This window comes from Drosophila serrata, unplaced genomic scaffold, assembly GCF_035046125.1.
Source record: "Drosophila serrata isolate PLE 108 unplaced genomic scaffold, ASM3504612v1 contig_176, whole genome shotgun sequence".
Taxonomy (NCBI): domain Eukaryota; kingdom Metazoa; phylum Arthropoda; class Insecta; order Diptera; family Drosophilidae; genus Drosophila; species Drosophila serrata.
The window spans coordinates 107,367-134,593 of NW_028257074.1; the positions used below are offsets into that span (position 1 = coordinate 107,367).

The 27,227-nt window shown below is 39.3% G+C and overlaps 4 protein-coding genes across 13 annotated transcripts; 3 read left to right on the plus strand and 1 right to left on the minus strand.

The window, feature by feature from the left end:
- Positions 1-4,024: 4,024 nt before the first annotated feature.
- unc-119 (unc-119 lipid binding chaperone) lies at positions 4,025-7,987 on the plus strand. 3 transcript variants are annotated; one of them, XM_020951801.2, is made up of 5 exons: positions 4,025-4,500; positions 4,626-4,754; positions 5,021-5,714; positions 5,785-5,957; positions 6,919-7,987. In XM_020951801.2, exons 3-5 carry the CDS (start codon positions 5,149-5,151, stop codon positions 7,035-7,037), a joined length of 858 nt encoding a protein of 285 aa, XP_020807460.2. In that variant the 5' UTR covers positions 4,025-4,500; positions 4,626-4,754; positions 5,021-5,148; the 3' UTR covers positions 7,038-7,987. The 3 variants fall into 3 exon arrangements, with proteins under 3 accessions (XP_020807460.2, XP_020807461.2, XP_020807459.2); XM_020951802.2 differs by having other exon boundaries at positions 4,025-4,496; XM_020951800.2 differs by having other exon boundaries at positions 4,035-4,504.
- A 383-nt stretch (positions 7,988-8,370) lies between these two features.
- On the minus strand, positions 8,371-10,260 carry LOC110183539 (sn-1-specific diacylglycerol lipase ABHD11). The gene is made up of 5 exons (XM_020951839.2): positions 9,776-10,260; positions 9,539-9,712; positions 9,239-9,468; positions 8,648-8,785; positions 8,371-8,590 (listed from the first exon to the last, which is right to left on the minus strand). The coding sequence occupies exons 1-5, from the start codon at positions 10,040-10,042 to the stop codon at positions 8,461-8,463; spliced, it is 939 nt and encodes a 312-aa protein (XP_020807498.2). The 5' UTR covers positions 10,043-10,260; the 3' UTR covers positions 8,371-8,460.
- Positions 10,261-10,516: 256 nt separating this feature from the next.
- On the plus strand, positions 10,517-16,133 carry LOC110183533 (uncharacterized). 6 transcript variants are annotated; one of them, XM_086827508.1, is made up of 8 exons: positions 10,517-10,643; positions 10,739-11,034; positions 11,136-11,644; positions 12,199-13,154; positions 13,222-14,920; positions 14,990-15,142; positions 15,251-15,388; positions 15,465-16,133. In XM_086827508.1, the coding sequence occupies exons 4-8, from the start codon at positions 12,255-12,257 to the stop codon at positions 15,800-15,802; spliced, it is 3,228 nt and encodes a 1,075-aa protein (XP_086683634.1). In that variant the 5' UTR covers positions 10,517-10,643; positions 10,739-11,034; positions 11,136-11,644; positions 12,199-12,254; the 3' UTR covers positions 15,803-16,133. The 6 variants fall into 6 exon arrangements, with proteins under 6 accessions (XP_086683634.1, XP_086683632.1, XP_086683633.1 ...); XM_086827506.1 differs by lacking the exon at positions 10,517-10,643 and having other exon boundaries at positions 11,097-11,212; positions 11,487-11,644; XM_086827507.1 differs by lacking the exon at positions 10,517-10,643 and having other exon boundaries at positions 11,136-11,212; positions 11,487-11,644.
- A 237-nt stretch (positions 16,134-16,370) lies between these two features.
- LOC110183548 (uncharacterized) lies at positions 16,371-19,442 on the plus strand. 3 transcript variants are annotated; one of them, XM_086827511.1, is made up of 3 exons: positions 16,437-16,662; positions 17,667-17,742; positions 17,825-19,442. In XM_086827511.1, the coding sequence occupies exon 3, from the start codon at positions 17,883-17,885 to the stop codon at positions 18,981-18,983; it is 1,101 nt and encodes a 366-aa protein (XP_086683637.1). In that variant the 5' UTR covers positions 16,437-16,662; positions 17,667-17,742; positions 17,825-17,882; the 3' UTR covers positions 18,984-19,442. The 3 variants fall into 3 exon arrangements, with proteins under 3 accessions (XP_086683638.1, XP_086683637.1, XP_086683636.1); XM_086827510.1 differs by lacking the exon at positions 16,437-16,662 and adding an exon at positions 17,228-17,602; XM_086827512.1 differs by lacking the exon at positions 17,667-17,742 and having other exon boundaries at positions 16,371-16,662.
- The last annotated feature ends 7,785 nt before the right edge of the window (positions 19,443-27,227 follow it).

The following is a 27,227-nucleotide window of genomic DNA, read 5'->3' on the forward strand; positions in this document are numbered from 1 at the left end:
AAATCTGTATACTCTATTTAAATTTAAAAAATTCAAGATTTTTTTCGATTTTTTTTTGACAATTTTAAACCCTTAAAAAATATTGAAAATTTTTAAAAATTTTATTTTTTGCCAGACATAGCTAGATCGATTCGTCTGTTAATGCTGATCAAGAATATATATGATTTATGGGGTCGGAAATGACTCCTTCACTGAGTTTTAAGCTTCTGATTAAAAGTAGAATACCCTACAATCGCATTTCTCTCTCTAAAAACCCTCGACTGTATTAAGCTTAAGGCTAACGATCTTCTTAAAGTTTCTTATGGTTGCGTTGCTATTAATGTGACCGCTATTGTATCCCACAGTCACCATAGCCAAACAAACGGTGAAGACGACGTCGGCGACGGCGGCAACCGAGTCAGGCCAGACAGTCTGTCGCCAGAAAAATCCGCACTCACACAGCGCCACAGTGCTCACACACACTCACACACATACACTCACACCGCACAGCGGTCGAAACGAGGGCAGGCGAATGAGAAAGGTTGGAAGGGAAGGGCTGTGGAAGGAAAAGGTGGGGGATCTGAAATGTGTGCGGTGGAGTGGGTGGAGGAAGGGACAATGGTTGGGGGGGGGGTAAAGACTCGAGATTCAAAGGCTGGAGAGTGGGCAGCGAGGCGTCGGCGTCAGCGTCGGCGTCACCAACCGCCGCTGCCAACTCACTCACTCGCTGGCTCTTGCATGTTGTTGTTGTTGTTGTAATTGTTGAGAAATCGCTGGAAAAAGCGAAGCGCAAAGCAAAGCAAAATTCCATTTAGATTATGCTCTACCGGCTGCTTCTTCTTCTTGGAAATGCAGAGAGAGAAAAGTAAGGTATTTGCTAGTATTTACATGCATTTACTACAATATTTATCTTTTTTTTTAACGAATGATATTCACTTTTCTCATATTATTTCTCTCAGTGCATGGCACTGGTGTTGTTGTTGTTGTTGGCGCTGCTTGGGAGGTGTTACAATACACACAAACACTCAATGAACCCCAGAAAGGCACACACACACATGATTGTGCATGCTCACGGAAACGAACACTCGACTTGCAGGGTGCCTATATGTGTATGTGTATGTGTGTGTGGGGGGGGGGGCTGCAGTGTGCATTGCATTTGCCAGACCGTCCGGCGCGCCAAGAGGCAGTGGCAGCAAGAGAGAGAGAGAGAGAGAGGGGGAGAAAGAGAGGGGGCCAAAGGCAGAGGTGTCCAAACATAATTAGAAGGAATTAAATGAAATTAACATAGAAAAAGGCACTTGTTTAAATTAGAATTAAAAATTAATATAAAATAAAATAAAATATTTTAAATATATCTTGTAAATTTAATTGAAAACTTCTAATATTTTTTTAAAAGAGCAGCCAAATTGTGTAAAGCCCCCTTTTCTACTTCCTTGCTCTCTCTTTTGAGTACGAATTTTATCGCCCACGATTTTTAGTTGTTCTTGTTGTTGTTGATCTAATGTTTGTTTTCGATACTCAGGCACACACACACACATACACACACACACTTACTTGGGGCAAATGCATAAGAGGCGGGGGCAAGTCGAAGCCTTTGGAGGCAAACCCCCCTCGCATTCTCCGCCTATGAAACAAATAAATATTCAAATAAATTCCCTAAAAAAACTATGCAATATTAAATGGATTTTAAAAGTTGATGTATTTATGAAATTAAAATATTTATATGAAAAGGGTGTTTTATTATAAAATATTATACATTTTGTTAGTATTAAGCCTAAAATAAGGCTATTAAAGTTTTAAAAAATCAAGAAAATATATCAATAAATGGATTCTGATGAAGAAAAGTGGCTATCTTTTAAAGAAAGCTTAGATCCATCGCTTGGCAAGAATCTTTAGGATCAAAAGGTCAAGAATTTGAGCTATTTTATAGAAAAAAACAACACCTAAGGCTTTAGTTATATTTTATTAATATTTTCTAAGGCTTATAAATACCAAATATAACCATATTGTTAATGAAAAGTATTAAACAGTTAAAATTGATCATTAAAGAAATGTGTAATTAAACATCTATGACTAATTATATTAGATAAAAAGGCTCCTATACAATTTTTCAAAGGTAAGAGGTTTTTTAAAATATAAAGAAGTGCCACCTGTTTTAATCGCTAAATAAATCTGAGAACTGAAATCCCAATGATGAGCTGTGAAATTTCGAAATGAAATAAAACCAAACCGAATCTTGGTTATTTTTGTTTTTTTTTTTTTTGTTTTTGGTATTTAACCAATCCGAAAGATGGATTATACCGGCAAATTCCTGGGATCTTGAGATTCCCTTTTGGGGCTGTCAAATTCCATATTCTTCAGGTGCTGCCCCGGCTGTCTGCAGTTTTACCTTTGAGTTTTGGGGCATAAATCAGGCGAGAGAGGGGGGTTTCCTTCCTTTTTTTCAGATTTTGGGGTTGGGGTTGGATGTTTTGGGGTTTGCAGCTCAGACTCCCAGCCAAACTGTACTGAGCATATACATACATACATACGAGTGCATACATATACGTATATACGTGTATATGTATTGCATCGAGGAGCGAACACGTTGCCACTCTGCCACACGGATACGGGCGCATACAGGAAACGCGAACGGCTAGGCACAGTGGGTTTGGTACATGGGTTTTGATGTTAAAAATTATAAATTAAATAAGGCAAATTTTTGTATTACAAATATTTTCTTTTTAGCTAGAAATATAAAGTTTTCTGATAGATTGTAAGGCATTATAAACTATATTTATATATTAATAATTCCACCTAAATTATAGACATGGCTTATGGTCTTAAGTAATATTTTTTAAAATTTTTTAAGTGCCTTATAAATAACTTATAGTCATTAATAGTCATTTTTATAGTGTCTTTATCTTATGAACCGACTTTTAAACCCCTTTTAAGAGGTCATAAATAAGCAAAACCAAAGGGATTCCCATCATGAAGGGCGTGTAAACCTTTGGGGATTTTCTTATTATTTTATTTCAAGATATATACAGCACATTTACCACATTACGTAAGCGTATGTATGAGGTTAAGTTTGCTGCTCTTATGGTATTTTTGTCCCACTGTGCAACAAGCAGAAGGAGAATAAGGAGCAGGAGTACAAGAAGAAGGAACGAACGAAGGAGCAGACAAGGGGATAAGTGCATATGTGGCCCCTGAAACTTAACACTTCCTTGGCTCTCCTCCGGCTGCGAATATTAAAATACCCACTTAAGGAGCCCAACAATAACAAGAAAATAAGCATACGAAAAAGAGGAGCTAGAATTGAACTCAAGCCGTTTTCTCCTGCACTGACAAAAAAAAAATAAAAAACTAATTACATTACATTTTAAATAATAATAAATATAATTCAATAATATTTGACCGAATTAAATTTTAGTTAATTTAATATTAGCAATTAGTGAATTAAAATTGCATTTACATTTTTTGAAATCTAAATTTCCGTTACATAGTATTTTTCCCAGTGTGCACACACTCTTGTTGGAGCGGCGCCCGTGCGTCTGAGTGTGAAAACCGAATCGGAAACCGCTTCCTATCTCCTCCACTTCTTAAAATCCAGATGGTAAAGCACTTGAGACCAAGACGGCATGGATATTAACTAATTGTTGGTCACGAAACCGGTGGGAGGGGGGAAATGCGCTCGACACGCCGATGGTCGAAAAAACATTTATTTAGACATTCGAAAAACTGTTATACACGCGCCAAAGGAAAATTTATCTTAGATATGACACTTTTTCCTAGTTATCCTAGCTATCGTTTCCGATAGCTACAAAACAAGTTCGATAAAAATAACGAACTAGTGAAGCGGGAGTTTTCGAATTATTCCCAAACCGAGATGGCAACATCGGCGTTTTAAATTTAAAACAACATTATCAAATTTATGCATTATTTTCATCCATTTCTTACAGAATACTTAATATTTGAGGATAATTTAAGGCTTTGACTGCAGAAAGCTTGATTTCAAATACGATATATCGATATTTCTGTGAAACATCTGCAAATATATCGATTGGTGGTATATTTGTTGTGTTTGCGGCACGGTCACACTGCTTCAGATTGTGCAGCAGAGCAGCGCAGCGGCAGAGCATCAGCAGCAGCAGCAGCAACAACAAAACGCACAAAAACAAAGCCAATACACGCACGCACACACACACAATAAGGACGCCAAAGGAGAGAAAAACAAACACAAAGAGGAGGACAGGACAAGCGCTTTTTCCAGAAATTGGGTCGCGCCTTTCTTCGAGCTTGTTGCTGGATTTCTCCTCAATTTGTATTTATACAAAAAACACATACTTACAAATTGTTGAGCGCGGTGTGTGTGTGTGCTGTTGTTGTTCTTCTTCTTCATCATCATCATCAACGTCTTGGTCTTTGTCGTTTGTTTGTTGTAACTGTGGCTCTTGTTGTTGTTGTTGTTGCTGGCAGAGGGAGCGAAAAGCGAATAAGCGAATGTTATGGCAACACTTGCAGCCTGCGTTTGTGTGAGTAAGTGAGTTTCGAGCAGTTCGTGTGTGTGTGCAGTTTTTACAGTTCCTTATATTTTATCACTTCTATTACTTCGTTTTCGTTTCGGACATTTACCTGTGGTTTCGCCGTTTCCCCTCCGAAAGACTGAGGAGGTTGACAAATAAGGATAGGAAGCCCTATACATATATGTAAATATATATATATATATGTGTATATAACTAACAAAATCCTGCTCCAATTGATGGCAACTCCCGGAGTGTGTGTATGTGTGGGTAAGTGTGCAGTTATTTTTCTGTTTTCCTTTGTTGGCAGTTATTTTCCTTATTTGCTTTGTGTTTGATGTGTTTTAAAACAAACAAATTAAAAACGTTAGTTTTGAGTAAATTATATTATTTAAATGAATTCCTTTTATATGTACATATGTATGTACATTTTTCATTGCCTACCTTTGAACGCCTTTCCAATAGGTTTACACATTTCCTCATTCTCCTTCATTCTTGTTTTTCCCTTTTAATTGTCACGCATTTCGTTTCCACAGAGTGAGCCATCGTTAGCCAGAGAGCAGCCAGCCAGTTAGGAGCCTTAAATCTCCACCAGAAACTGTTCAGTAGCCGCAACAGGAAACCCTCCAAAAACCCGGAATCCAACCAATAAATCCTAGTCAATATGAGTGTGGTGGGCAAACAACTAAATCCCGTGCAGCAGTCCTCCGCTGGAGCCGCCGCCGTTGCCGCCAGCGCCTCTTCATCCTCCTCCTCTTCAGTCAGCGGGACGAGTGCCACCAGCAGCGGCGTCGGCGGCGAGGCCAATGGTGGCACCAACTCCGGTCTGGCAGCAGCGGCGGCGGCGGCGTCCTCCTCCGGCGTCGGTGGAGATGGATGTGCTGGTGGTGCAGGCGACTCAAAGCGATCGACGGAGCCCTCCAGTGTGACGCCCGAAGATGTGCTGCATCTGACCAAGATCACCGACGACTATCTGTGCTCCGCCAATGCAAATGTGTTCGAGATTGATTTTACACGCTTCAAGATCCGTGATCTAGAGAGCGGTGCGGTGCTCTTTGAGATTGCCAAGCCGCCGAGCGAACAGTTCCCAGATGGACTATCCGTCGAGGAGACCATGCTGGCGGCAGCCGAGGAGCTAACGCTGGAGGACACTGCCGATCCGAATGCCGGCCGCTATGTACGCTATCAGTTTACGCCGGCATTTCTCAACCTCAAGACAGTGGGAGCCACGTAAGGAGTGCATCTATAGCTTCATCTCATTTATATATGTATATATTTATTAACTTTATTGTTTTTACAGTGTGGAATTCACGGTGGGCAGCCAGCCAGTGAATAATTTCCGAATGATTGAGCGTCACTTCTTTCGCGACCGCCTGCTCAAGACCTTTGACTTTGAGTTCGGCTATTGCTTTCCATATTCAAAGAATACGTGCGAGCACATCTACGAGTTTCCTAATCTTCCACCCGACCTAGGTGAGAGCTGGAACCCAGATTGTGGGTTGTAGTTAGGGATTAGAGATAATATATAGGGATACAATCCGTAGATTTAATGAAACTATCTATATTTCATCGTTAGATCATAAATTTGTTAATATTTAAACATTTTTTTAATCAAAGTTAGTAAGGTTTTTAATATTTTTATGGATATACAGCCTAATTCTTTTATATTTTAACGTAAACATGAATTAAAAAGATAGTATAATCCAGATTTTTGATAATTTCGATGTTTCTGTCGATATAATCTCTGAGTTTTCCCTATTTCAGCTTTAAATCCAATTTTTTTAAGTGCAATAGTCTAGTTTTCAATATTTTGGATACTTAAATCAATATAGATTTCAATTTGTTCCCTAAGAACCATCATTTATTTTTTCTAAATTAATTTTTCAGTTTAAGTTTCTTTAGTTCAATAAGTTAATACAAGATATTACTTCTCTTAATGTATATATTTTAAATGAGGCTTTTTTCTTTATTTTATACTTAAATTACGTTAGCGCCTTGCATAATGCCTGCCCTTAGGTCAGTGGCCAAAAAATGGCACAAGGGAAGGGGCCTCTTAATGTAGGTCAAGGCTTTGCTCTGCTCTTTCCTTAAACTCGAAAACCTAGAGTCAGTTAAGACTTTATTTTATGTTAATTTAAAGAAAATCTAAACTAAAAATGTAACTAAGAGCCTTATTTATTGATAACTAATTTATTATTGGTTAAAATGTATATTTTTGTGACGTTTTCTGAAAGAAGTGTTAGTTTACAAGTTTTCTATGACCTTTAATTGATTTTTAACAAATTTATTTAAGCTTTTAATTTATATTTCAAAAGGTTTTCTGAGGAAAATGTTAGTATAAGACTCAACTTTGGCTTTTTTTAAATGTAAATCCATTTATTTAGGAAATTTAATGAATTTACTAATGTCTTATTATTATCTTTTATCCCAACAGTGGCTGAGATGATATCGAGCCCCTTTGAGACACGCTCGGACAGCTTTTACTTTGTGGAAAACCGACTCGTCATGCACAACAAAGCCGATTACGCCTACGATGGCGGCATTATAGTCTAAACAAAAATACAAAAAACGCAAGAATCTAAAACAAAAGAAAAAGGATCTACAAAGGAGATATGAAAAAGGATCTAAAAGCAGAATCTACAAATGGAATCTAAGAGGATCTATAAAATGAACGATGAAAAAAAACAAAAACTACAACTAAGGAGGAGGATTGAAGGAACTAGAGCAAAACTAATATAACTAAAAATTACTACAAAAGCTGTGAGACAAAATCCAAATGAATTGTCACACACACACCACACACTCCAAACACACACTCTACACACATCGAATTTGAGGGAATTATCACAGCCATTTTAGCCTTAGCACGAGAGTTTTACCCACCATTCCTGTTTGATGTATTTTAGCAAGGATAAAGACAAACACACATACACACTCATGATACACACATAAAACACACACCGAAGCACGCAAACTGTGTTCATTTAATAAATAATTTCCCCGATCTTTAATTTTAAGTGCAATGTGATTTCGCCTGATTTTTTCGGTATCTCTTATATATATATATATATATATATTTATACATATTTTATTTATTTCTAATTGTAAGTAAACATACATACACATCACACACTCAAGAGACACACACACACATATATACACACGAAACCAAAGGATAAGCATCACTTGCTGTCAATTTTTTGTATGCAAAAGTAGGAGAAAGGAGGAGGCTGCGGAAGGATAACACACGTTATGAAGATTTATATTCCATCAGCTTCGCTCTCGCTCTCTGTTCTATATGGCATTTTTTTCGTGTCCTGTGTATGTATATTTTTTAAACAAATGAACTAAAGATAAACAAATAGGGGGCTCAAGATGGTTAGAAATGAAAGAAGAAACCTCGAGCCCCCCAAAAATCGAATGAATCTAATGAGAGATCGATCACACGCCGAACAACAAGAATGATTAAATTAAATTACATTTTAAATGTACATACACCACTACTTGAAGTTTTTCTATTTGTTGTTGGGGATAGAAAGGGGTTTATATTATATAGTATTTATATATTTCTTAAAAAAAGGGTTTTAAAAATACTTAAAACCTTAGTTTCTTTGAGCGTTTTTAGTGAGTTTTTGACAAAGAATGAATATATACTTTAAAATATTAATTAGTTTTACATTTAAATTAATTACTGAAGCTCAATTGACTTTTAAGTATTATGTTATTATATTATTTCCATCTCCCTCTTAATGATGGTTCTACAAAATAGCAGGTAAGTTTTTAATAAAACAAATAATAATATTAATTAATTAAAAGTATAACAAGCATTTCCTAAGCTTTAAATTACCTTAAAATTAGTCCCACAAATAAATATAAGCTTCTATCATTAATTTAGCTTAAAGCCTCATTCTTATTGCCTCTTTATTTGTACATAATTTTTAGGTACATAACAAATTTAGTTGTTTTTTTTAAGCTTCTATTTGAGGAAATTGGTGACTATGGAAAGGAACTCATGCGGTTGCTCAAAGTGCACCAAGTGGCCGGCATCCAACCAGTGGATATCCGCCTCAGGGAACATCTTCAAAATCTCTGGCCAGTGCTCTTCTCTAAAACAAAGAAATATTTAATTTATAAGCTTTAATAGGAATCAATAAGGATACAACCTCATGTAGGATGAATGGGAGCCACAGATGAAGGTGGTGGGGCCCGTGTACGGAGGCAGTTCGTCTATGTTTGTCCTGTAATCCTCGAAGCGGGTGAGAAAGTCACGCAGCACCGGGGCATTACAGGCCCAGAAAAATCTAAAAAATAAAGATAAATATTTTATATAAATATATGGAGAAGATCAAAGATTGATCATCGATCGATCAGCTTAAAAAAAAACGCATTCTTTGAATATATATTAAATATGACAATTTTTTTGAACAAATCAAAACTTAAAAAACTCATAACTAAGCCAAAAAAGCATTAAATTTAAATCGGAAAGCTGTGCTATGCTAGTTTTTTTAATATTAATAAATCTGCATACCCAATTTAAAATGTAAAAAAATTAAATTTTTTCTTCAAATTTTTTGACAATTTTAGCCTTATAAAATTTCCAAAATTTTAAAAAAATTTAATTTTTGCCGGACATAGCTAGATCGACTCCTTTTTTGATGCTGATCAAGAATATATATGATTTATAGGGTCGGAAATGACTCCTTCACTTAGTTTTAAGCGTCGGACTAAAATTATAACCACTTCCTCCCACTTACGCTCCAGTCTGTGGATCCTTGCGCAGATTCAGCATCACAAAGTCCACCGTCCCGTCATCCGTGGCTTCCAATAGGCTCTCCCGTGCTATCTTCCTTCCCTCGGACAAGGTTAGGCTGGGCGAGAGATTCAGGTTGAGCATGGCTTCGAATATGTGCTTCATCTCCTCGGTGCCGCGTGGCACCGATACGGGCGATATGTCCACCACAATCAGACGCTCCACTAGTTCGGGCTAAAAAGGATAATTGATGAAGTCTTCCTTAATACTGGATACCCCAGCACTCGCCCTGCCTGCAACTCACATATTTACGGGCAAAGAACATCATGGCGCGACCGCCCATGCTGTGACCCAGACAGGCGGCCTTCAGAGCCTGGTGCTTCTGAAGAAATAGGCGGATATCCTCGCTCATGGCCTGCGATGTGTGGACACTGGAATGCGGACTTTCGCCATGATTCCTGGCATCCACGGCATAGATCTGGAATAGCAGGAAGGAGTCTTATGGAAAGGGACAATAAGAAAACTGGAGGAAAACACTCACCTTTCTGGGAATCTTTCGCATCAGCGCTCGGCTGACACCGCGCCAGTTCTGCTTGGAGCCAAAGAGGCCATGCATTGTTATCAGCGGCGGCTGTGTGGGCTGTCCCTCGCCCTGGTACATCTCGAAGCTCATCTCCACGGGCTCCAACGTGGAGTAAGAAGCGTTGCTAGGAGTGGGGAAGTAGCCATTCCGCAGGAGCAGCGCCTGAAGAGGACTCTTTCTTGTGCCGGCTGGATGGAAACGTAACGATTTCGTAAGCAGCTGCATCTCTGGGCCAGTGTGTACACACACGATCGACGGGCACTTTGGGATTGGGTTTATTTCCACGATCTCCTATTGCGTAATTAAAGTGCTTATGCTAAATAAATTCCGTTAATTTTGAATGCTTTGCCATAATTGTTTGGGAGTCCGGCTGATAGAGATAAGATTTAGCTATTTACATGTGAAAGGCAATTGCCAGAGGCGCAGCGAAAAAAAATATACAGGGGTTGCATAGATTTTAAATGATTGACTGAGTAAATATATACATTTTAAATGGATACATAATTATTATTGGTAAAATTTTTATTCCTATGTAAATAAATAATACATTCATATCTTTTTAAGTAATTATTTTCAATTTTGACCCCCACTAGCTACACCATTGAAAAGTGTGCTGGAAAGCGCAACTCCGCCAGCCTAGTGGCAACTCCGGCGAAACGTCAAACCGCGGGAGAACGCCAATGCAACCATCTGGCAGCATTTTTCTTACTTTTCTGGTATTTTTTAAATATCAAAATCTGGTGAAATGGTTTTTAAATTGAATAAATGATAATTCATGTTTATATTTTTGGTAGCAGAAAATAACAAACTGAATGAATAAGAAGTCGTAAGTATTTCAATACAAAACATAAGCCCAAAGATCTATTCAGTTAAATTTAGTTTACTACTAAAATGATATTTTCAGTATTTAATGTTGGGTAGTATTTATTATCGTTATCGGTTCGGTCACGCTGGTTTGGACACCGAGGACCCTGAAAAAGAACGCGTTTCTCGCCAGCTAAAATCAGGAATTGCTATTGGAAACAGGATCCAGGTAACGAGCGCCATCCGGATAACCAGGAGTTGAAGGTTCCCCATCGGACGCAGCGCCAAACGAAAAGGGGGAAAAGCACTGCAGACGGCAACAACGACGACGGCGGCGGCCGAGAAGTAGCGGCGGCGGCGTTGGCTCTCAGTACTTCTCTCCCTCACTCTCACTCGCACCCACTCAACCATAGGTAAGCAGCAACAAAAATGTGCATATTGCAAATTCAGACCAACAAATTGATATATTTTCAAGTATTCTATCTTTCCCCTCCAAAAAACAAAAACAAAAAAGTATAAAAGAAACAGTATAAGTATAAGAGAAATGAGTAAAACTTGAAAAAGTAAAAGTAAATGTAAAAGTAAAAGAAAGTAAGTGAAAAGTGGTTAAAGTTGTTAAGTAAAAAATTTGACTCTCGGTCGCGAAAAGTGCGCAAAAGTCCGAAAATAATTAACTCTCTCCTGTGTGTGCCTCTGTGTGTTCGTGTGTGTGTGTGCGTGCGTGCGTGCGTGTCCTACTTGTGTGTGTACAATTCCAAAGGGAGAGAGGGAAACCGACCGTCCCGCCGTTGCGAGAATGAGAATGTAAAGAGGAATGGCGCAAGTTATCCCGTATTTGCAATTGTAATTGTTGTTGTTCTTTCAGAAAAATGCCTCCTGCGCTCGCTCTGTCTCCCCATCCCCCCCTCTCGCTCTCGTTCGCGACAAAAATTAAATGCAAAAAGAAACAAGCCGTAGCACACACACACACACGATATAATCAATAAAATTAAAAATAAATAAATGCTAATAAACGCAATGAAGGTAAGAATCCCACAAAAAGCCAACAAACAGCAATCAATATTTTCAATAAGAAAAAACAAAAACTTTACTTCCGACCCCGTCCCTCTCTCATTCCCACAAAAAAAAAAAACAAAAAACAAAATAAAGAACACAAAAAAATCAAATGATACGTTATTTATTGATTGCAATGCCCATCGCGTTATCGTGGCAATCACACAGTTATCGACATTTGTTGGGGGTGACGCTGACCTTTCGCTGCCTTTCTTTTTTACCAATCAAAGAGTCTGCTTTTTTAATTTCATTTCATAATAAGTGATTCAATGGAGAAATAGTGCTTAAAATTTTTTAGAATATTCAGTAAATTATCTTTTAATTGTCCGCTTAAGTGTCCAGAAACTCTGGAAAAGATTAAATCCCCTCAACAAATGTTCGACTCGCTGCTCCAATCCAGTTCCTCTCTCGGTTCCCGAAGAGTTTAGTTGCGTGTCGCCCAAGAAGGTTGTTTCTTGTTTTCCCCCCCCCCCCTTAATTCAACATTGAAAACTAATCTCTGTCCATTTAACCATCTCCTGCAGGAAGGCGTGGACCTTTCGAGTTGCCCGCAACAACAACGGCGTAAGGCGGCAAACCGATGGTCCTCGACATGGAGTCGGACGATTCTCGTGCCAGCTCTCCGTCCAACTCGTCGGAGTCTCTTTCCAATTCGCCCGATAATTCCATTAAGGATCCTGATGAGCAGAAGGAAGAAGTATCTGAAGCGGCCAGGACACTAAATCGTTCTGTTCGCGGCGGTTCCACCAGCAGCTCCTCCTCAAACTCTAGCTCCAGTTCCAGTCGCAGTGATGTGTCCAAGAAGCAAAAGAAAAGCTCCAGCAGCAGCAGCGACAGCGGCAGTGGCAGCAGCTCCTCGAGTGGTTCGTCCAGTGAAGATGAGCCGGAACCCGAGCGCCAACAGCAGATCGAGCAAGAGCCACAGCAGCAGCAGTCTCAGCCGGAGCCAGAGCTACAACAAGAGCCACAGGGAGAGCCAATGCGAGAGCCAGAGCAGGAGCGAGAGCCAGAGCCAGAACAAGAGCCGGAGCCAGTGCGAGAACCAAAGCCCGAGATAGAACCCGAGCCAGAGCCTGAGCTCAAACCAGAGCAAGAGTTAGAGGCTACGGCGGCACCCGCAACATCTCCGTTGGCCTCGAAAACCGAGAAACCTGGCTCACCGCCCAGCGCCAAATCGTTCCTCTCTTCCGTACGCAGTCGTAGCAACAGTCCGCAGCTGTACAACCAAGCGGCTGTGGATCTTAACATCAGTCATGAGGATCTGAGTGATGTCAGCGATATTGAGGCTGAAGAGAAGCCGAAGAACTCACGCCACCAGGCAGAGAAGCCGATGGAGGTGGAGGAGGAGGCTGCTGACGAGGAGGAGGATGGCGCTCTGTCAGATGACTCACTCTCCGCTATGGAAGAGGACGAAGATGAGGGGAAACGGGTCAAGCTAAATGGTCGACAGAAGCCAGGCAAGGCCAGCAAGGATGCCAAGGTATGTTTCTGATCTTTTCATCCCTTAAATCAACTCTATTTTCATTATTGTTTTCCCTGCCTCCCAGCTTGATGGACGCACACCAGCCTCTGGCTTAGAGGAGGATCTGGTGAAGACCCATGACGATGATGCTTTGGACTTTGAAGCAGAGGAGGGCGAGTGCCCAGAGCAGATCAAAGCCAGCGAAACAAAACAGGCCAAGACCACAGAGTCGCAAATGGATGAGGATGTTGTCGAGAATAAAGGCAACCATGGCGTTGGTAGTGACAAAAACAGTGACTCCAACGGCGAGGACAATGATGATGATGATGATGGCGAAGTGGATGCCGATGATGATGAGGAAGGCAAGAGCAAGGCCAAGAGCAAGACCCTAGACGGTATTGCCAGCAATGGTAGCCTTGAGGATGGCGAGGATGAGGCCAAAGACAAGGCCTTGTCAGTCACTTCATCATCGACGTCGGTAGCTCAGAAGAAGAAAAAGGATGAAGAGGAGCTGGAAGAGGGCGAGGTATCCGATGAGGATGAAAAGCGTCCCGAGGAAACGGAACCCAAGCCCGTGTGTCGCTTCTATACACGTGGACAGTGCACCTGGGGCATGAGCTGTCGCTTCCTGCATCCCGGTGTCACCGACAAGGGTAACTACACGATGTTCGAGAGCCTCGTTCGCTCCGTTCCTATACAGGGCGGAGGAGCATCCTCCTCGGCGGCAGCTGCTGCTGCTGTTGCTGCAGCTGGACCCTCTAGCTCTACATCTCGCGCCAGCTCCTCCGCGTACAGTGCTCATGCTGCCTCAGCAGCCGATTATCATGACTATAGAACTGAGCGACCAGCGCTGCTCCATCGACCGGCACTACTCCATGCTCCGACATTATACAGCAGCGGTCACGACGCCCGGCTGCCCGAGGTTGGACCCGTGGTGGAGAATGCCTGGGAAAGGGGTCTGCGTACCGCCAAAGAGATGATGCGTAAGGCCAATAAGCGCAAGGAGCAGGATATGGACTTTGAGGATAAGAAAATGAACCTCACCCTCTCGCCGGACGAACTGGAGAAGGATCCGTATTACCTCAAGGAGCGCGGCACTAGCTTGGCCCGTTCCCCACCGCCACCACTTCAATCATCGTCCCGCGATCCAGCCATGCTGCATCCGCTCAGCATGCCGCTGTCCATGCATCCGCATGCCATACCGCATCCCCATGGCCATGGTCATGCCAATCCGCGTGCTCTCCTGCCGCCATACTCGGTGTATGGAGCTCCGCCAGCGGATCGTTACGGTCGAGGTCCGTATGTATCGGCGCACCATTACGAGGATGTGGACGCTTATGGGCGCATGGCGAGATATCGAGAATTGCCGCCGCATCGAATGCCACACTATGAGGACGATCGCAGGCTGAGACCTGCGCGCGAGGTGATTGTCCAGCGTGTGGAGGCAGCCGGTGGCCATGGAGGCCGTGGTGATGAATGGAACGATCCCTGGATGCGTTCCAAGTCCATGGGACGTGGCTCGTATGAGCGTGAGGAGCGACGCCGCCGTGATCGTCGCAGCTACAGCAGCAACTCGTCCTACTCGACGTCGAACAGCTCGCAGAGTGACTCCAGCTCGGACTCGTCGCGCTCGAGCAGTCCGCCGCCGGAACACAAACGACGCTATGGCAGCAGTTCGCACAAGTTGGCCGCAGGCGCCTCCTCGGCCTCCTCAGGGCGTCGTCTTAGCGGTCGAACAGCGCGCTCGCCCAGCCAGATACCAAGACGTCCAAGGCACTCTTCTAGTGAGTTTGAAATTGGTTTTCTTTTTTAATTTTATATTTAATGTATAATTTTGTTATTCCTTGTTGCAGAGGGCAGCCTTTCGCCTTCATACAAGCGTCCGGCTTTGGACAAGCGAACCGGTGGACATAGTCCCGCCTCAAAGCGCAAGAAGCTTGCCTCGCCAACGCCCAAGAAGTTTGACAAGCTAAGACGTCGTCGCAGCTCCAGCTCATCTGACTCAGGTGGGGAGAGTATATGAATTCTTGGATCCATGTGTCCTTATGTTTCTTTCCTTTCTCTTGCTTGTTTCTTCATATATTAATCTGTTAATCTGTTCCATTCCCTTGCAGATTCATCAAGCACTTCGTACTCGGAATCGGATTCAGGTTCCTCATCATCTGGCAGCTCTTCGGGATCCCGCGATACTCCCCAGAAGCGTGTAAGAGCCACCGACAAGGCTCTTAATGAAAGAAAGCTAATCAAGAAGCGTAAGTGTTAATATTCTGAAGATTTTCTAAAGATTTCCCCATACTCATAACATTTTCCTCAACTCTCATCCAATAGCCGTTGAACAAGTGACCAAGAAGCGTTCACCCATTTCCATTGAGATTAAGAAGACGTCGAACATGGTGGGAGTGTCTGCGCTGGCCTCGCCCAATAACTCAGCCAACTCGGACAATGAGAACGAGCCGCGGCAGCAGCATGGCAAGGACAAGGAGAAGGAGCCACAGGCAAAGGACAAGGATAAGGACAAGGATGAGAAGGATAAAGACAAGGAGACAAAGGATAAGGCGAGGGATCTAGGCATGGACGATGGCAAGAAGTCACGCCGCGAGGAGCTATTGAAGCAACTGCGCGCCGTCGAGGATGCCATTGCCAAGAAGCGCTCTAGGCTGAACTAAGGCCGCCGCCTCCTACTTCCTCCCAAAAAAAAAAACTCCTGCTTTCCCAAAGCTCCAATCCAATCCATCCCATCTTTTGGCATCAATCAATACTTAGTGGTTAACGTAACATTCGCATCGGATTCGATATATGGAAACCTCGTTTGCCTCGTTCGCAGCGTTGGCGAATTTATCAATTCTATGTATTTTAGGCTTAAAGTTGAAATATCCTAACCATTTTTTTTAATTTCTCCTTCTGACACCCCCACCACAAGTGATGGAGCATTAACAATTAAAACTATGTTTACAATAGATCATAAATAAAGGATGATAAAAATCATTTGAAATTTCAGTTGTTAATGAAGTATTTTTATAAACAAATTAAGGGGTTTTAGACTTTCTTTTCTATAAAGAAAATTCACAAAAAAATATGCAAATTGTGTGATTTAAATTTCTATTACAAGGAAATTATATATTTTAATTAAATTTTATATTTTCGATATGTGCCTATCTGGTAACATCAATAACCAACACTTACCAAAACTACTTAGTGTTGCATTTGAAAAATGGTTGAAAGGAATTTATGACATTTTCCATTTTCCTTTTCTTTCGCCACATATCTGGTAACACCAATTTTCAAAGCTTGAAAATTTTCGCAGAACGTGTTACGCGTGCGCATTGATAGTTGGTCTTGACTTCTTCGTTCAATTTAAATATTCTTAAATATTTATAAACCTGTGAGTTCGTCTACCACTTCGCCATAGTTCACGGTCATCGGGATCTTCACGGTCGTTTTCAGAGTGAGAAAAAGAGGAGGTAGTTTCCAACATTTACCTGCACCCTGGTGATTTTCTTCTGAATATCTTCTGCTCCTGCTAAAGGTAAGTTTAGACATATGTATGTATGCATGTGTGGGTGTAGGTGCTAGGTCTTAAGAAGTGCCTTAGGTGCCACTTTCGGCGGCGTCCTCGAACATGAAGACGACACATTCGGTCTTAATGGCCGCGCATGCGCATTTCGTTGCTTCTCTCTTCGACGGTGGCATTCCAGATAAAGCTCAAGGGCGGCGTCTGGAGGTGGCCAGTGGAGCAATTTCCACGACCTGGTCGTTAACTTCTCTGTGGGAAAAGTCAACGCTGCTGAGGCGCTCTTTGAAAACTTATTTGTCTTGTGCATTGTTCTCAATTTGAATGTCGGCCATTTTTTTTTCGGTTTCTTTTTTCGTTGCCTTTTCAAGACAGAAAGAGAATAAGGTAATGAATGAAGGAGTGTAAGAGAGAAAGAGAGTCCCCATTTCGGCCATTTTGTTTTCGGTTTCTTCTTTCGTTGCCTTTTCGGGAGAGATAGAAAAAGAGGTGAAGAAACCGCGTTAGAGAGAAAGAGAGGCATTAATACGATGGCCGCGCATGCGCATTTCATCGCTTCTCTCTTCGCCGGTGGCATTCCAGTAGAAGCTTAACGGCGACGTTTGGAGGTGGACAGTGGACGAATTTTCACGACCTGGTCGTTCAATTCCTTGTGGGGAAAAGCCGAGGCAATCTGAGGTACTCTTTGAAAGCTTATTTCATTTGTGCGTTGTGTCCAATTTGAATGTCGGCCATTTTGTTTCGTTTTCTTCTGTCGTTTCGTGAGAGAAAGAGACGGAAAGAGAGCTAGGCAGAACATTCTAGCTAATTTTTGGCAAATTGCATATCGTTTGCATTTATCGATAGAGAAAAATCTAGAAAAAGCTACTGAAACACATCCCATCACTATTGAATTGACTTGTGTCAGCATTTGTTCTTTCAAGTTCAGTGTGTTCGTGTCAGAGCCTTAGCAAAGGTTTGTGTTCTCCGGTTTTTTTTTTTTAAGTGAATAAATTAGTTAAAATTTTATTTCTTGGCAGATTCATCAGCCACCTCGTACTCGTGCTCTCAATCTAAATCGGGATCCACATCGTTGGTCAGCTCATTGAAATCGCGGTATATACCTCAAAAGCGTGTGCGCATGCGCATTGAAAAATTTTCTCGTACTTATTACATTCTCTTTAACTTCCATTCGCAGTCGTTGGAGCAGTATCCAAGAAGCTTTCGTCCATTTTCGTTAAGAAGAAGAATACATCATGGTCGTCATTGTGGAGTTAGCGTCCTCGTCCAATGAGTCAGTTGATATTGACCATGAGATGGAGCAGCAGAAGCAGGAGGAGCAGCAGAAGCAGGAGGAGCAGCAGAAGAAGGAGGAGAAGCACGGCAAGAACATGGATAAAGGCGAGGGCGATGCGGTGAAGGAAAATAAGGAGGCAAAAAATATGGAGGAGACCAAAAAAGAAGAGGAAGAAAAGGTCGAGATGAAGGAAGAAATGGAGAAGAAAGAGGAGAAGAAGAAGGAAAAGGAGGAGGAGAAGGAAAAGAAGGAGGTGAAAGAAAAGGAGAAGGAAAAGGAGGAGGTGAACGAAAAGGAGAAGGAAAAGGAGGAGAAGGAAAAGAAGGAGGAGAAGGAAAAGGAGGTGATGGAGAAGAAAAAGAAGGAGGAAAAGGAAAAAAAGGTGGAGAAGGAGAAGGAGAAGAAGGAGGAGGAAAAGGAAAAGAAGAAGGTGGAGAAGGAGAAGGAGAAGGAAAAGGAGGAAAAGAAAGAGGAAAAGAAGGAGGAGAACAACGAGGAGGCAATGGTAGAGGAGCAGGAAATGGTGAACGTGAATGAATTGGAGGAAGACGAAGAGGAAAAAGAGAAAAACAATGTGAAGAACAAAGCTATGAAAGAAAATGAGGCAAACGCGATGAAAGAAAGTGAGGCAAACGTGATGGAGCAAAATGAGGAGAACATGATACAGCCAAACGAGGAGAACGTGATGCAGCCAAACGAGGATAAGGTAACGAAGAAAAATGAGGAGAAAGATGAAAAGATGAAGATGAAAGAGAAGGAAGACAAGAAGGAAGACAAGAAGGAAGACAAGAAGGAAGTCAAGAAGGAAGACAAGAAGGAAGACAAGAAGGAAGACAAGAAGGAAGACAAGAAGGAAGTCAAGAAGGAAGACAAGAAGGAAGACAAGAAGGAAGACAAGAAGAAAGCTGAGAATAATAAAAAAGAAGAGCAAGAAGAGAATATTAAGACAGACAAAAAAGATTCGGAAACCCAAGGTCGTCGTGCTCACCGCAAAGGCCAGCTAAAGCAAATGCGCTCGACCGACGACACCATTGAGAAGAAGCGCCGCAGGAAGGACTAAAACCATCTTCACTGCCACCAAAAAGGAGCTCCTCCTTTTTCCAAAACTTCAACAACGAATTCAACAACACATTCAACAACGCCGCAGGAAGGACTAAAACCGTCTTCATTGTCTACCGCCACCAAAAAGGAGCTCCTCCTTTCTCCAAAACTTAAACAACAACACATTCAACAACAACACATTCAACAACAACACATTCAACACCACATTCAACAACGCCGCAGGAAGACGTAAAACCATCTTCATTGTCTACCTGTCACCAAAAGAAGCTCCTCCTTTTTCCAAAAGTTCAACAACAAATTCAACAACAACACATTCTAGCCTTGATACCCACACCTTCTGCATAATTTAAACTAAACTTTACTTCACTTAATTGTCAAGAGCTTATAATATTTTAAGATTTCTAGCATGTATTAAACATTAATGCTGTAATAAATATTATAACTTGTCAAAAAGAAACCTAATTATGGTCTAAATATTATATCAACAATTTCTTATTAGCTCCGGGGGACTGAAGTTTAAATCATTCAAAGCTAAGCATAGTTTTTAATTCGGAAAGGTTTTTTGTGATTTTTTCTAATTAGATTAAAATGGAAAATTTTTAAAACTGGTCAAATTTTTAAACTTTAAATTAATTTTATTAAGAAAATGGTGCTCTGCTGTTGATAAGGATAGAAATATGGTTTTTAAGTTTTGAAATTACTTCTTGCAAACTTTTGATAAATGTTATAATACCTGCAAGGGTATAAGTATCATAATCTTTGATAAATCGAAGTTTTGGATATACAAAATATTCAATAGGTTGAACTTATAATAATTATAGAAAAATATTAGATACAATTTTATTTAATTAGTTTTACTTCTTTTTATTGCAGAAAACCATTTTCAAGCTTTAGAAAATCTTTAATATTTTTTAATATGTCAAAAATAAGAAAAAACTTTAAATAATCTCTTTCTAGCCTTTATTTTTATGTTGAAAAATAGAAGAAATATTTAAATGATGCGAATTTTGATGTGCTTTTTTTTTTTGTCCTGCGGTGGGAAGAAAATCTGCTCAGCTGCCGAGGGCCGCTTTTCCCAAAGATTGGACAATTTTCCCCGGTCCGCAAATGTGTGTGTGTGTGTGTGTGTAATGTGAACCAATTTCCCGCAGTGTGTGTGTTTGTGTCGGGGAAAACCTATTTAGATGACGAATCACAGAAATTTGGCCTCATCAATGTCTGCCGCTGCGTGTGTGTGGTACGTCCTACTCCCCCTCAGAGTGTATTACATTTCTGGGTTTCATTTTTTATACATGCACATATATATTATGGTTTATTCGGTGTATTTTTTTTTTGTTTATTTATATATATGTATGTTTTTTTTTTGCAATCCCTTGCCGTCATCGTGTCGCATTTTTGGCAATCACAGGCTCAGGCCGCAGAAGCTGTCAGGAGACATTGTCATCATCCTGGCGACCAAGTCAAGAGCCGTGCACACTCCACCCACCAGCAAGGGGTGTGTGTGTGTGGGGTGTGGGGTGTGCGGCCTTGGGCATGGGGGGCGGGGACAGGCAATCCACCCACCTGGTCACGTCCTCCATGTGCGTGAAACGACAATACATGTGTCCGTAATCGACTGAGTTCCTTGGTCTGCTTTACACTTGAAAAATTTTAAAGTTGGATTTAAAGTGAATTTAAATATGAGTTTTAACGTAAAATTAAATTTAATGTAAATGACCTATTTTTATACCCCTTCAGGGTATTATACTTGTAATCAGAAGCTTAAAACTGAGTGAAGGAGTCCTTTACGACCCTATAAATCATATATATTCTTGATCAGCATCAAAAACCGAGTCTATCTAGCTTTGTCCGACAAAAATTAAATTTTTTCAAAATTTTGAAAATTTTGTAAGGGGTTCCATCACTAAAATGGCGAAAAATTTGATAAAAATTGCAATATTTTTAAATTTTAAATTGAGTATGCAGATTTATTACCCTAATAAAAACTAACATTAGGGCGTTTTTTGAATTGAAATTAAAGATTTTTTGACCAAGTTATGAGTTTTTTAAAATTTGGTTTGTCTAAAAAATTGTCACATAAAAATATAGATAAATATCGGTATTATAATTTTAGTCAGAAGCTTAAAAAGCAGTGAAGTAGTCATTTCCGACCCCATAAATCATATATATTCTTGATCAGCATCAAAAGGGGAATCAATCTAGCCATGTCCGATAAAAATTTAATTTTTTCTAAATTTAAAAAATATTTTTAGGGGTTATATTGTCAAAAATTGGTGATAAAAATTTAAATTTTTTAACATTTTAAATTGAGTATGCAGATTTATTAATCTAAAAAAAACTAGCATAGAACAGCTTTCCGAATCAAAATTAACGATTTTTTGCCTTAGTTATGCGTTTTTTAATCTTTGATAGGTCGAAAAAAAGTGTCATATAAAAAAAAGCAATAATTATTATTTCAAAAGATGAGAAAATTTTAAGAGTAAAATAAATAATTAAAATGAAATGTTTTAGTTATCATAAATTGCCGTTTTAATCCTAGAACTCGTTGCAATTGTTTAAAAACTTAGATTTCCAATACAAAGTTTACGATATTTTAGATATAATATATTTTGTATGTTAATTTCTTAAATATTTTTTTCTTTTAATATTTCTTTTACAATTTAATTTATTTAAGTGTATTTACCCCCCTCGTTTGTCCGCTTTTTTTTTGAGCCTAGATTGGCGCTGCTTAGGAAATAGTGTAATAAAGGCCAGCTGAAACCTCAGATTGGGATTTGAGCTAAATTTGCGAATTCTGGAAACCCCCTTTCTCCCCCCGTTCCCGTTTCCCACCCTTCGTTTGGGATTAGCGAATTCCGCTGCCATTTTTTTTGTTTTTTTTTGGACACCTCAACCACCCACACACACACGAAAAAAAAAAAACAATCACGAACAGATTTATCGCATTCATATTCAGCCTGATGCGATATGTGACCAAGGAGTGGAAAGGAGTGGAGGGGTAGGGTTGGGTGGTTGGGTGGTTGGGTGGTTGGGTGGTGCAAAAAATGAGACCATCCTCCCTCCCCCTTTGCTCGCCTCAGTGGGCGAAGACCACAAAATGGGATTACATTACTCAAAGAAATTTATTTTGACAGAACTAATATTTTGTCCCAGAGATCAGCCCTGGTCCGTGGGCCTTGGTCCTTGGTCCTTGGTCCGTGGTCCTGGTCCTGGTCCTGGTTTTGAGCCTGCTCTTCTGGACTCTGATTGCCTTCTTAACCATGGAACAGAGGGGGGGAGAGTGGAGTTGGAAGGAGGTGCCTTTGGGGTTGTGGTCCTTGGGGTTGGTGTTGAGCCTTGTGGTTGAGGTTGGGGAGCCCTAACCGATTTTAGTCCCCAAATATTTCAAAAATTTCTATAATATTTAAAGAATTTTTAAAGATTTTTAAAAAAAATTGAACTGTTTGTAGGATGCAACATATGCTGATCATATTAAATGGGTTATAAAGAGAATATCTTCAGGGGTTTTTGGATTTTACGAAACTTAATTTATACCAATCTTTTCAATTAATACTAAAAGCTTCAGGAATTCCTTGGTTTTTGTTTAGAATAGTATGAAATTTTGCTTTGATTTATAGATTTATATATCAAACTTTATATATTGTTACAGTATTGATATATCTATGTTTTCTGTATATTCTATGCTGTTTACTGATAAATAACCAGGTTTTCTAGTGCTATTTTAAAAGTTTTCAGTTCTAAAACTTAAAGTTTAAATTAAATAATAAATAAATAAAGATTACTTAAAAGAAAAAGACTTCTTCTAAAGCCTTTTTCCTTGCCTAAAAAGACATAAATGTCCGCAAAGATTGGCCAAAAGAAGGCGTGGCCGGTACTTGGAGGAGGTTTTTTTTGGGTACTAGGTCCTTGCTGGGATGCCCATTCCCACTCTCCTACCAAAACCCACTCCCTTTTCCCATACATAGGACATGTGGTACATATGCCTGTACATATATGTGTAAAAGGGGGGCCGACACAAACACACACACACATACATGTATTCGGCCATGTCCTTTGGCGTTGTCCCTTGTCCGTTTGTTGCCATAGCCGTTTCCTTTTTTACCCAGCTTTTCTCCCGCATTTCCATTGCGACTGCGTGTGTGTGTGTGAGGGAAAAGTTTTCTTTGATGCAATATGTACAAACGACCCGACCAGCTAACGGCCACCAGAAAGGACGGCTGCCTGCTGCTGCCGCTGCTGCCACTGTCCTGTGAGCAGGATCTCCCCATCTCATGGTCCTGCCGCTATTTGCGACTCAACTCGACCCTCACGTACGAACTTTGGCCATAACAACAACTGTGGCCATTACGAAGCCAGAGCATGTGATACGAGCACACACAGAGACGTGTGTGTGTGTGCACTGGAGAAATTAAATTGGACTAGGAAATTCAATAAATTAAATTAAAAAAATATAATATATTCAAAAAATAAAAAATACAGATAATACAAATAAAAAAAATCGATAACTAAGAATTAATACAATATAAATTAAATATATTTATATTAAAAAACAATAAAGTAATGCCTACTTTTTTTCATTTACTTATATGTATTTATATATAGAGTTTATATTCCCAGTTTTGAATTTTCCTCTATATCTAACGATTGTTTCTTTGACAGATATATGATATAGTAGACCGATTTTTATAAAATTTTACACAAAATTCTAGATAAATATACTATGACTATATATCAAGTTTGATGAAAATCTGTTGAAAACTGGAAAAGTTATCATTTTTTTTTAAGTTTAAAGTTAAAGTTTTCCGATCGTTTCTATATCAGATATATATATATATATGTATATATATAGTCCACCGATTTGGCATGCTCCGACTTATATACTACTAATTTTATATAGAAGAATAATTCCATAGTTCCATTCAAATAGCTTAAATTTGTTCCAAAACAAATCTCGCACATCTGTGCTTATGATTCCCAACTTGTTCAAACATCCCCGGAACGAAGTGACTGCTGCCGGCCAAGTATCGGAAATGTGTTGTGTTACAAAAGTTGCAAGTCATTGTTTACAAGTGTTCAAAGTTAGTAACTGATCATACATACATACTTACTGATCATAGGTACTTACTGGTCATAGTTAATTATTGATCATGGTTACTTACTTACTCATAGATACTTACTATTCAGAGTTAGTTACTGTTCATAGTTAATTGCTGATCATAGTTAATTACTGGTCATAGTTAATTACTGATCATAGTTCTATAAATCGTCCGATTGGTCCTATGTCAGCTAAATATATGTATATGCAAGGGCATACAATTGGTATTATAATTTTAGTCAGAAGCTTAAAACTAAGTGAAGGAGTCATTTGCGACCCTATAAACCATATATATTCTTGATCAGCATTAAAAGCCAAATCGATCTAGGAATGTTTGGCAAAAGTTTATTTTTTTTATTATTGAAAATTTTAAATAGTGAAAATTTGACAAAAAATTTTGTTTTTTAAATTTGAAAACTTAATATGCAGATTTGTTAAGCTAATAAAAACTAGCACAGAAAATCTTTCCGAATTAAAATTAATGCATTTTTGGCTTTCTTATGATATTTTTAAAACATTTAAAGTTTGATTTAAATTGGAAAAATTTATTTAAAAATTCTGCCCCAAAGCATGCTATAAAAAATTGAACATATATTAGTGCCTGCTATTGGATTGTCTTACTTTTCTTATTGGACTTAGATCTTATTAAGGCTTGAGGAGGAAGTGTGGTTTACTTGATGATTTTAATATATAATAATAAAAATAATAATGAGGAGGATGCTTTCAGGTCAAATCTGCAAAATATATTCTTGTTTTCACAAACTAATCGATTTTTTTGTTACAGTGGATCGTGTCCCTTGGTTCTTGTTGGACATTCCGTGCCGAGAGGCGCGCGTTGGCAACCGCCTGCTACCTTTGCCTGCCTCTGCCACACCACCACACCACCACACACACACGCACACACACACAGCCGCCATCAAAAAAGGCTTTCAATGGTAGACGACGAGAGGTCCTGCCCGCCCACAGCACCCCCACTCCCATCACCCACCTCACACTCCTCGGAAAAGTCCTGCATGTCCTGTTGTCCGTTTCTGCCCGTTGCCATGTTGGACAGCAATGGCGATATTTGCTTTCCTTTCCGCCATGAAACCGAAATGAAATGTGAGGCATAAAGGGACGAAGGACGAAGGACAAAGGAGTGGGAGGAGGAGGAGGAGGAGGAGTAGGAGTGTGGGGAGGGGTTGGCTAAACGCGCCGGACTGTGGGCGAGCGTGCCACTGGGGGTGGCTTTTTCGCCATTATTGTGGCAATTTTGATCAATGGCCCTATTTCGACCAAAAAAAAAACCAAAAAAGAGCGAAGGACGAAGGACACAGGACCTGCAGGTAAGTTTTGACATTAGTTGTGTATACATAACATATGTATTTATATGGTGATGCCATCTAAAAGAACCTAGGAGTTGAAGAAGAGCTTTAATTAAGCCTATTTTAATTTAGATTAGGAATATATAATAAATGGAAAAGTTCGAAAAGAATATCCTTATCAATATTAATATTGAAAATAACGAAATTTGTAATACCTAAATATATTGCGTTTAATATTTAAATATGGATATCGATATGTAAATTATATTAATTTTTAAATACTATATATATACTATGAATATTTCTGTTAAAAATGCAATAACATTTCTAATAAGTATTAAAATACATAATTAAAGTAATTTATTATTAATTTAAACTGTTAATTATTATTATTTTAAAATTGGGTTTAACTAAGAAGCCTCCAAGCGTTTTTTTAAATTTTTTGATTAGTACAATTTCTTTTAATTTTTATATATACATATATTTTCCTAAATAAAAATCCTACATTCAGGTACTAAAAAAACAATCCTAAATATGTAAAATAAAATAATATATACATAAAATATATATATATAACAATTTTAATTACCATTTTAAAATGATATTCCCGCACGTTGTTAAAGAAATTATTATTTTTATTATATTATTACTATTATTTAGTTCCTTTTTAAACACCTCTAATACAAATTTAGGGTATCTGTATTCGATCTCTTTAGCATTTTATATTTTTTATTAGCCGCGACTAACTTGGTCTTTTACTTATATTTATTTATTTATTTTTGCCGCGTCTGCAAAAGTTCTGATGGCTGTTGTTGTTGTTATTATATGTGTTTTTTTTTTGGGCCTTATGACCACCCCCACACACCACCCCCACACACACACACACACACCCAACACACACCCATCCTGGCACATATGTGCGACCACAGGCCATGACAACATTTTTTTTTGTGCTTTTTTTCGGGGCTAATCGAAGTTAACCCTTGGTCGCCGGGGCCCCCGTTCCTTAACCCCCCCTTCACAAGGACCAACGCACGTCCGTTGGCTTTGGCAATTTTTTATGCATGGCTCCCAGTTTGCCATTCAATTCGTTTCGATTCCTTTTCGATTCCGCCACTGCCCATTAAATTTACGACACAAAACGCAGTCGGGCAAGCAAACACACGCACACACACACATGGACAGGGGTACACCTAGAGAAAAAAATATATACAAAATATTTGATTTAAATAAATTAAATATGTAGATTTTTAAACCCTCACAGGGTATTATAGCTTTAGTTAGAAGCTTGAAACAATGTGAAGGACTCATTTCGGACCCCATAAATCATATATATTCTTGATCAGCATCAACAGGGGAATCGATCTAGCTATGTCCGACAAAAATTTAATTTTTTCAAATTTTTGAAGATTTTATAAGGGGTTACATCGTTAAAATTGTTAAAAATTGATAAAAATTTGATTTTTTTTAGATTTTAAATTGAGTATGCAGATTTATTAACCTTATGAAAACTAACATAGGGCAGCTTTCCGAATTAATATTAATGCTTTTTTGGCTAAGTTATAAGTTATTTAGTCTTTGATTTGTCTTAATTTTTGACATATAAAAATATAGTTAATATCGATTAAAAAATGGTATTTCACCTTCAGTCAGAAGCTTACAACTAATTGAAGGACTCATTCCCGACCCTATAAATCATATATATTCTTGATCAGCATGAACAGCCGAATCGATCTAGCCATGACCGACAAATATTTAATTTTTTAAAAATTTTGAAAATTTTATAAGGGGGGGTATCATTAAAATTATCAAAGATTGAGAAAAAATTTAATTTTTTTAGAAT

What these genes read in the sequence shown, in the direction of transcription:
- LOC110183548 (XM_086827512.1), top strand. Translation starts at nt 17,883, where the DNA reads ATGGTCGTCATTGTGGAGTTAGCGTCCTCGTCCAATGAGTCAGTTGAT.
- LOC110183533 (XM_086827508.1), top strand. Translation starts at nt 12,255, where the DNA reads ATGGTCCTCGACATGGAGTCGGACGATTCTCGTGCCAGCTCTCCGTCC. An exon ending in ACGTCCAAGGCACTCTTCTA is followed by an intron (nt 14,921 to 14,989) that starts GTGAGTTTGAAA and finishes TCCTTGTTGCAG; the next exon opens with AGGGCAGCCTTTCGCCTTCA. An exon ending in AAGAAAGCTAATCAAGAAGC is followed by an intron (nt 15,389 to 15,464) that starts GTAAGTGTTAAT and finishes CTCATCCAATAG; the next exon opens with CCGTTGAACAAGTGACCAAG.
- LOC110183539 (XM_020951839.2), bottom strand. Translation starts at nt 10,042, where the DNA reads ATGCAGCTGCTTACGAAATCGTTACGTTTCCATCCAGCCGGCACAAGA. An exon ending in TGCGAAAGATTCCCAGAAAG is followed by an intron (nt 9,713 to 9,775) that starts GTGAGTGTTTTC and finishes CTGCTATTCCAG; the next exon opens with ATCTATGCCGTGGATGCCAG. An exon ending in TCCCATTCATCCTACATGAG is followed by an intron (nt 8,591 to 8,647) that starts GTTGTATCCTTA and finishes TCTTTGTTTTAG; the next exon opens with AGAAGAGCACTGGCCAGAGA.
- unc-119 (XM_020951801.2), top strand. Translation starts at nt 5,149, where the DNA reads ATGAGTGTGGTGGGCAAACAACTAAATCCCGTGCAGCAGTCCTCCGCT. An exon ending in CTCAAGACAGTGGGAGCCAC is followed by an intron (nt 5,715 to 5,784) that starts GTAAGGAGTGCA and finishes TTGTTTTTACAG; the next exon opens with TGTGGAATTCACGGTGGGCA. An exon ending in TAATCTTCCACCCGACCTAG is followed by an intron (nt 5,958 to 6,918) that starts GTGAGAGCTGGA and finishes TTATCCCAACAG; the next exon opens with TGGCTGAGATGATATCGAGC.